Source organism: Telmatherina bonti, assembly GCF_933228915.1.
Source record: "Telmatherina bonti genome assembly, chromosome: 19".
In the NCBI taxonomy this organism is placed as follows: domain Eukaryota; kingdom Metazoa; phylum Chordata; class Actinopteri; order Atheriniformes; family Telmatherinidae; genus Telmatherina; species Telmatherina bonti.
Window position 1 is genome coordinate 19,171,193 of NC_136617.1, and position 16,221 is coordinate 19,187,413.

Genomic DNA, 16,221 nt, shown 5'->3' on the forward strand with positions numbered 1-16,221 from the left:
GATTAATCACTTCACAAGTCAAGTAAGAAAAGGAAAGAAGCTCATGTGTAAACTTGGTGATACCAATTTTTATTGGAGATTACTCTAAAGAAGGAAATTTAAGACAAATTAGTTTCAAAAGGAGAACAGGTTGTCAGAGCTTTTTCCTGTATTCAGATCTGCAACATAAGCTCTTTGTTTTTACAAGCAAAAATATGTCTTTTATACACATTTTTTTTTTAAAAATAGTACTATGTACATCATGAAAACATTTCATGCCACTGTAATAATTGTGGGAGGAAGAAGTGCTTGTCATGATACCGACCCCACAACTTCAAGTAGTTTTTTTTTTTATATATATAAAAAATAGAACATTTTAATTTTTGCCTTTGAAAAAATGTTTTCCAAAAATACACATATGAACAGCATTTCAAATTGGCAATGATAGCCCCTATTTTCAGTCATATCACAAATGTCATAAATGCAAAGAAGCACAGAAACAGAAAAAGAAAACTGCAAGAAAAAGAAAAAAAATCTTTAATGACTAAGTTGTAACTAATGGTGGCTAAAGGGTGATCTGGGAGTAAAGCGCTGGTGTGTTTGTCTTCAGAGAATGTCAAAGTGTCATCTGTAAACAGTTCAGGGGATGAGAAGAATCTGGAAAGCTGAGGTGTGGCTGTGAAGCAGTGGCTGCTAACAGAAAGGGAGAATGAGGTCTGCAGCGCGTGAAAAATGCACTTTGGCCAGGCCACAAAAAGGAAATTAAATAAACAAAACTGAAAAGCAATGAAGAGGATATGAGGAAGATTGGTTTGGAGTTATTGAGGAAGCACACAGAGGTCAGAGAGAGCTGCGGTTCCCTGCCGGTGCTGTATTCCTGCAGCTGCTGGTGGGGGTGATTAGCAGTCACTGGTTTTCATCCTGTCATGAAACACAAAATAAAGTAGAATTAAAACAACTTTTCTCCCGTTTGTAGAAGCTTTGGTGTGATGAACAAACAAAAACAACTCATGCCACATCCAGTAACTTGGTCAAGGATTCAAGATGAATCACAGGATGAAGTAAAAAGTGCCCAAACGGAGCTTCAGAAAATCAAAATATCTTGAATCACTTGGATCACATGAGCTCATATTAAATATTCAATCCAGCAAAAGCGGCTGAAATGTTTAAAAGGCAACAAGTCGCAGCGTGTTCAAAGGATCTTAGTTAAAACCGGAATGATTCCATTCAGCATTGCAGGGCATTCAAGCACATAATTACATGTCATTGTCACATAAAACAGGTTTGGTCTCCAGTTCAGTTTGTATAATGTACATGGTGCTGATATCAGAGGGTTGCAAATTAATAAACCAAATATTTACCTTCTAGAAACAATGTTTAAACATTGTTATTTTAGTCATTTGCAGGAACACTGAAAAATAACTATACTATCATGAAGCCACTTAAATGAAGCCCATTTGGAAGAAACTACTACTTCTGCCTGCCATAGTTGTATGAAATAAGGCCCAGTATCGTGTTTCAACAGCATGCTTCCAACTCAGTTGCTCAGTCAGAGGTCACTCAGTCCTGTTTAGCCAGTTGACAACAATGGCTAAACACAAACACAGCTATTTGTCTCGCTATTTCAGTGTGACAAAAGAACAAGGATGCAGCACGTGGGGTGTGTGGGAAGACATCTAGGTGTTGAAATAAACACAGCAAACCTCACTAAACCTCTGTAATCAATCACAATACAGAGGAACAGGTGCTGCTGTTAATCTCAGATCTTTTAGATTCTGCAGGTAGGTACAATCCAGGTACTGAGAAAATGTGGAGCTACAGGTAATGTGTGGTAATGTGCTATAACTTAAAATGTCAGCAGTGTGGCTGGGCTGAATCTTTGTCAATTGGGGAAATGTACAATCACCACTGAACCCAAGCGTATAAAACATGTTACCATGAAATTATTGATCAGTTAGTGAATGTGAGCTGTTAACTGATTAAAGAAAAATGCCTCAGACAACACAACATCTTCACTGTCATTTGTATAGACATTTAGTAGCATACAAGCGAAATTGGAGGACTTTGCTGATTTTATATTTGTGTGCTTTTAAAATGGTTGAGATGGAACCCCGTTATGGTAAGATTCAGGACAATTTCAACACAACTCTAAAGATTAGGGGCACCAGAAAGTACATGCAACAAACCTTTATAAGTAACTATCATGACTATATGCTCTATCTTAACAATCTCATTTGCATATAAAAACCAAAATCCACTTGGACTTACAATGCACTGGGTTTTTGGCAATGGGCTTTTATGTTGTGCACTGTCTTTTATTATGGAACACGCATATCAATGGCTGCCACCAAATTTGAATATATGATGCACAGCAGAAATTAGCATTTTTCACCTGACATTTCAGTTTCAAAGAAGTGTTCACACTTACACACAACACACGCCATGCCAGAGTGCAGTCACATAACACAACTCCAAACCACAACAGCCAAGCAAAATCGCAAAAAAGATCAGCAGCTCAACAGAAACAAAAACACTGCAGACAGCAAGTACTCACAACCACACACACACACACACACACACCTCCAGGTACAAGAGTGGGCGTTCTTTCTTTTTTTCTATAAGGCAAACGTCTTCCTCTAAATCTGCTCTTCGTTGTTGTTGCTGTCTCAGAGGGGGGGTAAACATAGATGACCCCCACTGGACAGGTCAGCTCTTGTCATGTGCAGCAAATGCACCCCAAACTGTCCAGAAAAACCACAACAGCAGAGTGAGACCTAATCAGTAAGGGCACACTTTCAACTGTATTACTGGAACAGCACTGACATAATTAAGGAAGATTTCTCAGAAACGATTTAGGAGAGGCGCTGTCATTGGGGAAAAGTGCTTTATTAGGTCTGTCAGCCTTTAGATGAACTGATGACAGAAGACATTTAGCTAGTCTTTGTCACACTACATACCAGAAAATTATGGGAGATTGAGAATGCAAAAAAAAAAAGGTATGCATTGTGTAAGTCTAACTTCAGTTATTTAAGGGCTGAATTATGCTTTTAAAAAGCCTTTTAACTTCCTTCTGTCCACTGGTTTAAAAGAAATCTGGATCAAAATAGTTTTCTTTAACATTTTCTATTGCACAAGAAATATATATATATATATATATATATATATATATATATATATATATATATATAAATAAAATATATAATGTATATATAAAAATATATAAAACAAAACAGCCTTTTTAATCCATCTAAAGCATAATAAAGGAGTATAGAAACAAAATGGTGCTGCAATTTTTGGACATAATTTTACACAAGTAACGTACAACCCCAAATTAGGAAAAAAGTTCAGACTTTAGGGAAGATGTAAATAAGTAAGGAAATCAGTGTATTCTGCATTTAATTTACAGAGATCAAATGATTAACTCAACTGAACATACTAGTAAGTACACATCCATAGATGCAATTTAGAGGTAAAAATAAAATAAATAAGTAAATATAGTTATGCTATTTAAAATGGGCGATTTAAATAGAAATTCCAGTGAGTAATCATGACTTACTAGAAAAGCAGCAACTTTGAAAGACTGAGTCTCTGAGAGGAAAAAAACAGCAGGGGGGTCTCCAGATTGTCAAGATATAAAAAAATCATTGAAATGCTCCTTAAAGAAAATTGTTGCATATCTACTGGAGAAACTGTAAGAAGTGTGTAAAGGATGAGGATGCAAGCCTGTGCTCAGATATAACCAGAACAGGGATGCCTTTAACAAGACTTTTTAAAGAGCTACAATATGAAGCCATATTGACAAATTCCCCATAAACTTAAATGTGCAGCTAAAAGCCTGATCCTAACATTGACCAAAGATTGTGTTTTGGCCAATGAACAAAGTCATCAGAGAAAATTTGTATTTTAGTCCAACATATGTTGCCTCCATGATATCTTTTCTAGGGATATCCATCCATTTTTTTACAAAAGACATACAAAACAACATTTAGCATCTGCTCACAGTCCTGGAAAACAAACAAACAAACATAGGAAAAAAAACTCATATAATCATACCTAAAGTATGCTACAATGCAGGAACAACTGTATAAAATAACACCTGAAACAGCTCATTCACCATAATAATCAATGCTGTAACATATTGGATGTGAAAAGGTGTTGCCACTTCACAAAGTGATAAAATATTTACTGGCCCAGCTTTGGTATGAAGCAGTGCTAATAAGTGCTGTTTTTCCCCTTTTAAAGTTTTCTGACTTTTTCTGATTTCGGGTTTGCAGCTTTATTTTCTGAACAAATTGAAGAGGGTTTGTTCCTCATCTGTGTTGACAAGTATCTACATTAAGTACACTTTACAGAGCGAACAACAAGTAATAATGTCACACTTATTTTTATGAGAAAAAAATAGTTTTAATGCAAAGACTTAATCACCTTTTCCTCTTCCTCTCCGAGTCATTTGACTTAGACTTGCTTTGGGATGTTTTGGCTGTGCCAGATTTGGAAATGCTGTCTTCTCTGCGTCGTTTGCTGTGCAAAAAGAAGAAAAAATATGAACAGTTGTCTTGTTAATCACAACAGTTGAAGCAGTTTGTGTTTTTTTTAACCGGACAAAAGATATTAAATAACAACTGTGCTGGTCATGTTTATGATGACTTAAATTAGATTTATTTATACTATTAAAGATTGTGCATGTTAAAAATATTTACTTCCAAGTTGATTTAAATCTATTTAGCTATTGGTCTATTCAAATCCATGATCAGCTGATAATCTCTGGTCAATAATCTTTTCTTTCACTCACTGTACTGACTGTGCTGTGCTGCCATCCAGCTCCTGTTCCTTGTGGGGAGACTGCGCAGGTACTTTGCCATCCTGTCTGTATTCTCCTCCCTCTTCCTGCTGACCTCGTTGGCTGCCATTGTATCGCTCCCCTGGACACCTGGCCTGTGGCTGAGCCGAGGGCGGAGACTCCGAACACGGCACCTGATCTTCTTTGGATAATTCGCGCCATCGGTTCTGTGTAAAAATACCAGAAAAGATCAACTGAGAAAAAGTAGTTTTCCAAATTATATAATAAACAAATAAATTAACATTAAACATTCAAAATTTTGCCAAAAAGTCAATTGGAATATTTAGTTATAGATACAAACATACTATATTATATTTTAAAATCACTTTGTAAAAGTCAAAAGAGCAGGACGTTTAAAAAAAAAAAAAAAGTTAACATTTTTCAAACGTCTGACCCAAAGACCACATCAGACAAAACTGTCTGTTATTAAATGTGCAAGGCAAAGATTTTCATAATAATGTTTATTATCCAAGACTGTTTAAAAAAATAGGACAGTTACTTGTCCTTGTGAGACATGAACTTTGGTATATCACACAAAGAAAATGTCAAAGTTCATGCCTCTCTAGTGCTTTTTGTCTGTGCAAAACATGCAGACACTATTAATAATTAATACCTAAAGGTGAAAGGTAATCAGTCTGGTAATCAGTATGTCTACCACCTGTCAATGACTAAACATTCCAAATCAAATGGTAGTATTTTGTTTTCAGTCATCAGTATCACATGCAAAACAATCTCTAGCATATGTTGCATTCCACATCTCTACAGCGCACTTCCTGATTTACTAACATACTATTTTACACATGCAGCCAAGACAAACAATAAAGTTATCTACAAAAGTCATTAAGAAAATAAGTATAAATCTGGATTAAGATGCTACAGTACTTATTTGTGTTTGTCTGATTAAAAAAAAAAAAGGTGTCACACAAGTGAAAATTTCAAGACTCATAACCACAATATCTAGCTTGTGTTTTGACAACATCAATCCTCATCACTACCTTGGACACCTAATGATTATAAACATTATTATCATTATTATTATTATTATAAACTGTATTTTTGCTGCTTTGATCGGAAACATGATGGTAACATTTTATTATTATTTATCTGTTTCATGGGGGAGAACCTATATGGAGATTGGAGAATCTCTTCACAGGCAAAAATGAGATAAAAAAAAAATGAATGCAGACTATGCTTGTAAAAGATGGAGTGAGATGTCTGAATGATTGAATGACTTTCGTTAATGCATGATCGTTACCTGTACAGAGGAGTCTCCCATGATGAACTTGCCCCCTTCAAGGACAGCCATGTAGGAGAATCGTAGCTGGTCAGGAGTTTGGATCAGGCCCATGCGGTACTTCCTCATGTTCAACAGGATGCTTTTGATGTCCACTGATGAGGGGTCTTTCCTCTTGTCCAGCTAGAAAAGAAAAAAGTTAATCGTTTTCTTTTTTCTTTCTTTTTTTTTTTTTAAATCAGTAATGATCTCACAATAAGCTGTGTTGTTTTGGATTTTTTAAATGGAATAAACCTTCAATACAGATGGAATCAGTATATCAGTGTAAGTGGGGATAGTTTCCTAGTAGTCAATACAGGGAATGCGCACTGAAGTTATCAATGCACAGAATTGTGGGAGAAATTATCATTTTGGGTGATCCAACCACCTTTTCACATCAGTTCTGCAGTGGCTCTTCTCTTTTAATCTCCTTCTTATTCAGAATCTCTAACAAGTATGTCTGCTCAGCTGCCACGGCAGCTTCGTGGTCAGAGCTTAAAAGGAAATTAAGCAGCAGGTTTTCTTTCTTCTTTTTCATCTTGCAGTGCGGTGAATACATTGGATAAACACATCTCAGAGAAGAGTTGAGCCCTGCAGAAGCCTTTCCTGGGATCTGCTTCTGCATGGCCGTGGTTTGGATGTAAAGGACAATTTGGACTTCACATGCACAGAAGTAAAGACTAGAGGTGGGAAAATCAAATCGAAAAATCAAATAATGGGATTTTTTGCTTCACAATTTTGAAATCAATTTTTTAGTTTAAAAAAAAAAAATCTTGGTTTTTTTTTTGTTTTTTTTAAGTAAATAAAATAATCCAATATAAAATTTTGGTCTTTTTTTTTTTTTTTTTAAATTGTTTTTATATATCTTTTTACTTGTCTTCTTGGACATTATAGCAGCAAAATGATGGTCTGACTACTGTGTTTTTTTCCTGATTGGAATCAAGAAAAATGATGAGCAAAAAAACTTTTCTACTTTTTTTTGGTTTGTTTTTAGTCTACAAAAATCAGCAATATCAAGCACCCAAAAAATTGGAATCGAATTGAGACGAAAGCATATTGTCACAGCCCTTGTAAAGACATTTACAACATGTCAGCAAGAAGATTGTCATAATGAAAGATCTCACAAAAGTGATGGTTACACTCAAGTGTTGCCATCTGAATTCGAAGAGATACAAGAAAAAAAGAAAGGGGTTACCAGCTTCAGATGCAATAAATAAATGTAGCGGTACTGATGTGGACAACACTCGCATGTGCAGTGGAGAACGTCTCTTTCCTCCACCAGATTGTGAATGATTGTTTTCAGTTTATGAGTTCCAGTGTTGCTCTGTCAGACATTTAGTCACAACATTCAGGGCCATTTTCTCTTTTCAGACATTTCAGAGTAGATCTGCCATCAGATCAAGTAAAAGTTTTTGTATATTTCATTGTTCTTGAAAAAAAAATAAATATCACTGCTTAATATCTTTGTACTTCATATTTTACTGCTTCTTTTGCTAGATGTAATAAATTTATCTTGCATAATTAGATATGTCTTTATCTTTTATAATATCCTGAATATATTTATATAAAATAAATTAATCCACACAGAGGAATTTATTTGAGTTTAGATTTAAAATATCATAATAATCAATATTTAATTAAACATATGAATGGTGAGTGTGATGTTGTAGCTCCAGCTGACAGTTTATAGACTTACAGGTGTTAATTAATCTAAAATAGCTGGATGAACATTTAGTGATAAGTAGTTTTAAAATCCAAGGTGGGTGTAGGAACCTACACTAAACGGCAGGTAAACACCAACTTGCACCCAAAATGGCAAAGAAAAAATGTCATATGCACGTTCTTTACATAGCTGTTTGTAAGTTGTTCTTTTAAAAGAAAATGATGGGTTTTTTTTAAAATAAATAAATAATTAAATAATACATATAAAAAAAAAATACTGAAAATCAAAAATAAATAAAAATAAAACAAACACATAAAAATAAATAAAAACTAAAACAAAACAGCAGTTTTTTAATCTGGCCATAAATTTGGTGGAGTCATCAAGCACTAAAATGTTGAAATGTTCACCATGGTGTACAAGACAAGCACAAAGTTAGGTCTGTGTAGGCGTTCAGCTGCACATGACAGGCATGTGATTTCCACAATATGAGTCTCTGAAGCATGCTCAGACACGCTTGTAAACGTTATGTTTTTTGCTGGTTGCCTCCTCCAAAAGCTCCTCTGCTAAACTCATGATTCTTTATACAATCAGTTTTTATATTAACAAAATTATGCAGATATTTACATTTGGCCCTAATTTTTCCATATTATTTATCCACAAAAATTAATATTTGTACTATTCAGTCACATAAACCAGATAAAAAAGTGAAGACCACAAGTAAAAGAAAGAGAAAAGATATCAGATCAAATAAAGAAGCAGCACTTACGAGGACTAAGCATGTGTCAACTAAAGAAAACGTCCCTGAGCGTCCGATTCCAGCACTGCAGTGAACCACAGCTGGTCCATGCTCCACTCCCAATGCTCCAGACTCCCGTACCTTAAAAAGGAAGTTTAGGAAAGATGCTGGGGACTCAGGAACACCAAAATCAGGCCATGTGGTATAATGGAAATGGTAAATCTCTCTTTTCTCCCCTGTCTGTGAAAGAAAACAAAACAGGCTGCATTAGAATCATGAAAATGCAAAAACACATTTGCATCAACTCTGACAAAGCTGTTATTTATCAGAACGTGTGATTACTGCAGGTTATTTCAGATGTGTTAAACAAGTAAATATTTCAGTAGTCGAAACCACCTACTATTCATTTACTAAAGCAACCACTGGAAAAGTCTCTAAAGGGCATATAAAATCATTTATGTACTTAATTTTGATGCTTGTCAATTATCTTGATAGTCAACTTATTTTTTTCTTTTTAACTTCTTTTCTAATAATCTTTATCTTCAATACTGAAGTTGCTTTGTTCAACCTTCTGCATCCCCTCCTCCACACTAAAGAAACTTAAGATGAGTGGGATGATATGACTGAATAAAAATGTCATCCAAACTACTCTTATCTATGTAAAAAAAAAATAAATAAAGGTGTTTCATTATTAAGACTCTAGACCAGACAGGTTCATGTCATCTTGGTGTATCCCCCTTAAGTTACAGCAGCTCACTGGGAATCCCCCATGGTTTAAATAATAAAGTAACCTACATTAAGATTCTGTATCTCCAATACTCTGGTGGTGTAGTAAGACTTGGTGTTTTCTGACAACAGTGTGACCAAGAAACGTGTGTCTCCAAAGGCCATCTTTCTCTCCTCGACTGTAGGCCAGTACTGCGCGCACTTTTCCTGAGACACACACACACACAAAAAGAAAGGAGACAGAAAATAAAAAAGATATTTCAAAGCAAATGAAGAGTATAGATGCTAGCTGACAACTAACAGGAGACAGTTTTATCCCTGACATGGAAAACGAAACTGTAATGGAATAATGCAGAGGATGCAAGTCCTGCATTTTATCGGTTTTCTGTCTTCTTTATTCACAAATACCTGCACACTGAGTTAGTAACACACAAGATGTTGAAGCTTAAGTTAAAATCAATCAATGCTCTTCTGAAAGAATAATCAAACATTTTACAGAGAACAGGTAAAGATCAAATCAAATCATTTCAGCAATTTTCTAAGAAAAACAGACTAACGCACACCGATAAGGATAATTTTATAAAGCTGCTGAAAAACCACTGAGGTGAACAACACAAAAGAGTCTTGTGAGGTTAAAAATATCTGTTCACTTGTGCTCTTCATCCTCCATTTCTAGGAAAAAGTCAGCTAGTAAATCTCACGACCCAGCAAGATCCAATCCAGCTGCCATACTGAGAAAAAGGGAGGTCACAGCTGCTCTGCCTGAAAGAGTTTTAGAGTGCCTGTTTAATCTTCAGATAACAGAATTACTGGAACTACAGGGGTTTGGAGGTTTGGTGTCATCTCAGACCCTGTATTTCTGTGAAAATGTTATTAAAACACTCAATTCTTCTCATCCGCCTGGAGACAGAGTACATTTATAGTAAGATACCTAAATTTGGAAATATATCTTTAAAAAGCTCCAGTCTTTCCGGTTGGACGGACTAGAACGGTGCAAAATAAAAAATGGGCTTTTCCAAAACAGTCTTTGCAGTCTGTACATATAAGTGAGACATCGTAATGTCTCTGTCTCTAAATACAGTGTTAAGTTAGCTTTTTCAAAAAGAAAACGTTAACTACACCAGTGAGACTGTGTCAACTAAGTTAGACAAACATACTTTAGTTGCCTCAAATCTCACTGATTTGTTTCCATGAGTTGTTTGCAAATACCTTGGCTTTGGCTTTATGCGACTTTGTCCAGTGAGGCTATGATTATAACAAGTTCCAGTATTTCATTGTGGACAAATTACAAAAAAAGTAAATATCTGAAGTTTCATACTGTCTCCTGGTTTTTGTGCTAAGAATGTTTATTTTTCATATTTATCTCATGTAATTGAGTATTGACAGAATGCCGCATACTTGTACAATATAAAGCAAGTCATTATCCCTTCCCTCTCACTGATCATAACAAAGAAGTAACCTTCACTAATAACACTGTTCCTGAGGTCATGGGGTCTTCCAGTGCAAAAATCAACCACATGTAGACACAAACTCCCTAAAAAAAAAACAAAAAAAAAAACAAGATAAATCCCACAACCTGCATATTTTTTTTCTTTAAATTACTGCAATAAAAACATTGATAACTGCGTAGCTGTGAATACAGTGATCTATGCATGACTAGTTGTTCTGTGGTCTTTTTGATATTCCTGCATTCTTCAACATGTGGGTGTGTCAGACACCAGACAAATGACACATATCGAGTCAGACACGATGTCCTTTTTCTTAATGTCTTTCTTTTTTTCATGTGTGTTTACCGATCCTTTCTCTATGACCCTGTTGAGCATGATGACTGCTTTGGTCTTCTGCTCCCAGATCATAAGCCACAAGTGGCCACAAGTGTTCTTGAGGGGTCCCTGTGGACAGAATACACAAAAACATTGATCAGCTGTGCACTGCAGCAGAAGGACAGGTCCACTAGGACAGAGGGAAGTCCCTCAACATGCAATTCTGTATAATCTCTCTCTTAGTAAATCTGCTGGAGAAATTAGCAAAGCAACAAACAGAGAACAGGCTCTTTTATTGTGCTAATGCAACGGAGATTTGCTGAAAAGGTCATGAAAACTAAAGGTTATGATGTGGTTCAGATAATTGCATTCTGAAGGATGAATAGCTTAAAATGTCAACTGCCATCTTAATAACAAACAAAAGCAAATATACACATAACTGTAGACAGTCAAAAAACCCAACAAAATGAGGTAACCTAAATAAGGATGACTACAAAACGTAATAAATGGCTTCTTTGCTTTGTGGTTCTACTTCTAATGCAATTTATCTTTAAAAAAAAAAACCAAAAAGTAATTAATTCTAAAATTTCTGTACCACTGTTAACAGGTAATGAAACAAGTTCACAAACCACAGATGACTCATTACAGAAAAAGCAAAGCACACTGATGTTAAAAACATCTTAACTGGCAAAAATCTAGTGGAAGTTATTGAGAAATATATTTATTTAACATGGGGTTCAAATAATTAGGCAACGCAACATTCCAACAATGTCTCTATGCTGTCTAATCCTTGATTCTCGAATTATATTAAAAGGTTACAAACCACAATAACTGTGAAAAAGCTTAGTCCTATGAAACTGAAGGGCTTTAAATGAGCAAAAATAATCAGTTTAGTGAGAAACATGATTTGGGGGGAAACAAAAGAAAGTTATTGGATACGTTTCTTTTCCTTGGTCATGAATGTTAAGTTGCTGTTTCCCCGTTGACGTGTATGAACACAGAATATTCAGACTTATGTAGGATGAACACGTGATCTTTTGATTTCTGTATTTGAAATTCCTTTATTCCGACCCATGAAACCAGTCACTTCTTATCATCATAATATTTTTAATTTTGACTCCTGGTTTTTGTCTTCAACCCTAATATTTCCACATACATACAACTCAACATCACAATCACTAGCTAGAAATGAGCAGCTGGTGATGATGAACATACTTTTCTTTTTGCTTTGATAAAGTAAATATCTGAATGTGGAAAAAATTCAATGTGACTTGTTCTGAACCACATTCACCCGTGGACCTGATCCTATTTGGGGGATATTTTAAGAGCTTCACTCTATCATACTGTTTTTTTATGCCATAAAGAAATGACAAATGTAACATAAATCCTAAATCAAATGTAATACATGGGACAGAGTCCAATACAAATGACCCCTTCTGAGGCCACAGGTGTGTCACTGACCTGCCCAGCAAGCATTTGGTTTAAGGTTGTTGAGGTTAAGCATGGGTTGTTTAACCACAACACATGCATGTGATACATAAGGGTCATACGAATCAAGGTACAAACAGTGGTGAAACCACTATGAGGACAGGTCAGAGCTGGACTGTATTTGGCTGACTGGGCCATACACTTCAGATAAAAGTGTTCCTTCGTTTCCAATTTTTCTGTCCAAAATGCAATGACAAGTTCAGATTGCTATATACATTGCCATATGAAAATAAATCAAATAACTCATAATGATGCTACTTAATTCTAGGTTTAATTTATTACCCCTAAACTGTCAATAACATTAATCTAAACCAATGCTGTCTTAATGTCAGTATTATGAATTAACTTATGATTGAAAAAAAGGAAAACATTTTGACTGTCTTTAGTTTAATGATCGACTGGGTGATGTTTTATTAATGTTCTGAAAAATTATGGGAAAATATGTCCAAACTATACAACAACCCCATAAAGATATGCTTTGGAAACACATAAATTATTTATTTTAACATATACAATTAACATCTTGTTTCTAAATATTTGACTTATCAATATAATTCAACAATAATATGTATAGTACTAAAAGAAAAAGCTTTACATAGCACACACAGTAAATTACTTAGATACACTGGCATAATTCGATACAAATCTACAAAATATTCTTCATAAAATGATTAACTCCATTTCTGACACCATAGTCATGCTGTACATTAACTATGACAACTAAACCAAAATAATTACTCTGAACCTCAACTTCATCAATTGATGGAAAACACAAACTGGGTTTTTTAAATAACCAGTCAGATAGTTAAGTATTATTGCATCATTGTTTACAAATATCAGCACGATTACATGGTTTTACTGTTTCAAGGCAAAATCAACTTACCTGTGTTAAAATGTAACTTCTCTGGGCTTCCTCCATCACTACCAGACTTGCATTGATGTAATCATTTTCTGTGTTCTCCAGTTTCACCCGACTGTGATCAACTGTAGGCAGCATCGTAGAGCATATTATTTGGAGGATGGATTTTACACACAGACAGAATCACTGATTTAAAACGAACAGCACAAAATGAACAGTTTCAGACTTTCTATAAGTTTACCCACATGGACTGACATCTCTGTATCTGTTTCGGTTGCGATTCTCAGGATACTTTGCAACTTTGTAGGAGCACTCGTGAGACTGATTCCTGATTTCCTAGAAAGCAGAAAGAGGTTTTAGGACGTACACTGGCTTCAGTCACACCATTTGTGTACATGTATTCCTAAAAATTAGTAGTATGTATCTGTAAATATTGGCCCACACCACAACATATCATCACAGTTCACATCTATGCTTCACAGTGGCACCCATCCTTTCGCTAGTGCTTGTAGCCTGGCTAATGCTTGCATTGCCAGTGCTCTTAGTTGGACCCATAAACAACATACTAGAGGACATTTAGCCAAGTCTTTCATGAACATGGAATTTGCTTGAAATGTTGTTCAGGTTACTTTTGTTGTCCTTGAGCTAATTTGATCTGGTAGATTTCAAGCTATAAAAAGTTGCTTTTTTTTTTTTTTTTTTTTTACATAATCAATTGAGGCAGGCAGAAATGTCCTTCAGACTGTCTGAGCTTTCAAAGATTTCCAATTACTGATTTCCACTAGTAAATCCTTTTCCAAGTATGAAGAAGTTGGTGGTTTACATTTCTGTTAGTGGACAACCGGTGGGATTTTGTGAAGTCATGGCTCTTTATAAATCGCCAAATTATTTGTGTTGTAATGTCTTCCCTTATATCTTATTTGTCGCTGATCTGCCAGGATCAGTTTCTTTTTGAAAACTTAATGCCCTTGATGTGAAGTCCATATATATATATATATATATACAAAGTGTACACAGCTCTGTGTTTTCAGGTTTTAAAAATTCCATACAATTAAAATAACTGGAAACACCAGTAAAACACAACTTTTATTGGTTTCAGTTTCTATTTTAGGTTCTGTGTTTTCATCATATTAGCTATTGAGTATTTGTTTTTTGTTTCTTTAATTGTCATACAGGGGAAAAAATTCCTCAAGTTATAAAGTATATAAGGTCCGGGGGGGGGGGGGGGGGGGGGGGGGGGTCAATTCTGACTGCATGCATTTATTGTTTTAATACCACTCTGTCTTAGCACGTTTTAATCAGAACATGGTCTAATATGGTCTAGATGCCCAACAAAAGTAATAAAATTAGCATGATTAGCAAAAACGGATTATGGGTTTCACAAATCAGAAACTGTGTTAAATCATTTGCACACTGTGGAAGATATTTTAGTCCAGATCTGAAGAATCGAGTTTTGTAGTTTTTATCTGGGCCTGGTGTAACGTGGTCTTGCACTTCCACAAACAGAAATAAAAGTTTTACAAATTGTACAAAGTGTTTGAACATATCTGCATACTTTGTAGAATATTTCAGTCCAGATTTGTCTGGTCTAACCTGACCTGTGGAATCTGTGGAATTGCCCTTTACACATACGACAAATCGGAAGCTAAATTCAGCGTCGTAGGAAATTAGCTGTCAAAAATCGTGGTAAACAAAGTTACTTTTAGAAATACATAAAACATTACAGGTGAACTACCGCAGAAATCGTAAAGATCAGAATCCGTCAGAGACATTATAATGTAGCTGCTCGGAGCTTAAACCACAGACACAAGCTTATAAACTGCGATTGAGCTTAGTGTCATAAGCTTAAGGGAACATTACGTTATCATAATTCTGATACAAACTGCTCTGGCAAACCATTTAAACTAATAGAAAGATGATTATTTAAAACGGGTAACAGCGTTGTAAAATGTGTGTTGGAGAAATTACTAGCTTACTAAATAAAATGCGCGCTACAAGAACAAACCATGCTAGATGCTAGCACAATGCTAACAATGCTAAAAGACTTACTGAGTACAGTTTTTGCCACCGGCCTTCTGAATCTATTTCTTCAAACTCCTGGTCCATTCTCAATGTGGCAACCCCGGTCTGCTCCATAAGAAGTTAGGTTTATTGGGTATCTGATCATCTACCTCATTACTTTTTTGGGTCACACGAGCTTCAACTCAAAGATTTAGTGCTTCCCGACACTAGCGGGCTGTTGCTGATTGTTTGTCCGTTATGTGCAGAGCAGTTTTCGTCCGGAGTAGTGACGTGCACGCATGCGTCACCAATGGCCCTTCAGTTGCTGTCAAATGAAATTAATGAAAATGAATTAAATATTCTCTGAGGGAAATTGACTGTGCTGTTGTGTCTTTTTTAAATTTTATTTTTTATAATCAATTAAAAATAAAGGTAATTCTATGAGAAGAAGATAATGCCTTGTTCTGGATGGTGATGGAATCATCTCCCAATACCTTTCTGTCTTGCACCGGACTTGAGGAAGCCTCAACAAAACACAGTCCTCACTGTGTTGTTCAGTAAATGAAAATAATCCTCCACTATTTTCAGCAAGTTGGGTAGCATTCTTTTCGGGACAATCTCCAGTTATTCCCAGCTAAGAATCAGCTTTCTTCATCAGTTTGTTCAGCTTTTTTTGGACCCCTATAGGTCTGAGCAACTACCCCAACAATGGCTGTAAAGCTGATTGCACTTTCCAAAACAGACCTCACCCTCCTTATATATGCAAATGCATAAGATAAAGCAAACAATGTAAAGATATTCAGTGAAAAAACGAGATGTCAAACGACATTTACTTTAAACATCTGTGATCAAAATAACATAACACAGCCAACGAATACGTAACCATTTACAAC

General features: G+C 35.4%; 1 protein-coding gene across 6 annotated transcripts; it reads right to left on the reverse strand.

The window, feature by feature from the left end:
* Positions 1-72: 72 nt before the first annotated feature.
* ptpn2b (protein tyrosine phosphatase non-receptor type 2b) lies at positions 73-15,573 on the reverse strand (the record flags this gene model as incomplete). 6 transcript variants are annotated; one of them, XR_013771716.1, is made up of 11 exons in its annotated part: positions 15,377-15,573; positions 13,573-13,663; positions 13,352-13,452; positions 11,011-11,109; positions 9,287-9,424; positions 8,633-8,731; positions 6,075-6,236; positions 4,772-4,986; positions 4,405-4,500; positions 2,560-2,720; positions 73-900 (listed from the first exon to the last, which is right to left on the reverse strand). XR_013771716.1 is itself a non-coding variant. In XM_079258828.1 (10 exons), exons 1-10 carry the CDS (start codon positions 15,461-15,463, stop codon positions 879-881), a joined length of 1,212 nt encoding a protein of 403 aa, XP_079114954.1. In that variant the 5' UTR covers positions 15,464-15,573. The 6 variants fall into 6 exon arrangements, 3 of the variants coding, with proteins under 3 accessions (XP_079114954.1, XP_079114953.1, XP_079114955.1); XR_013771717.1 differs by having other exon boundaries at positions 4,781-4,986; positions 8,522-8,731; XR_013771718.1 differs by having other exon boundaries at positions 86-900; positions 8,522-8,731.
* Positions 15,574-16,221: the final 648 nt, after the last annotated feature.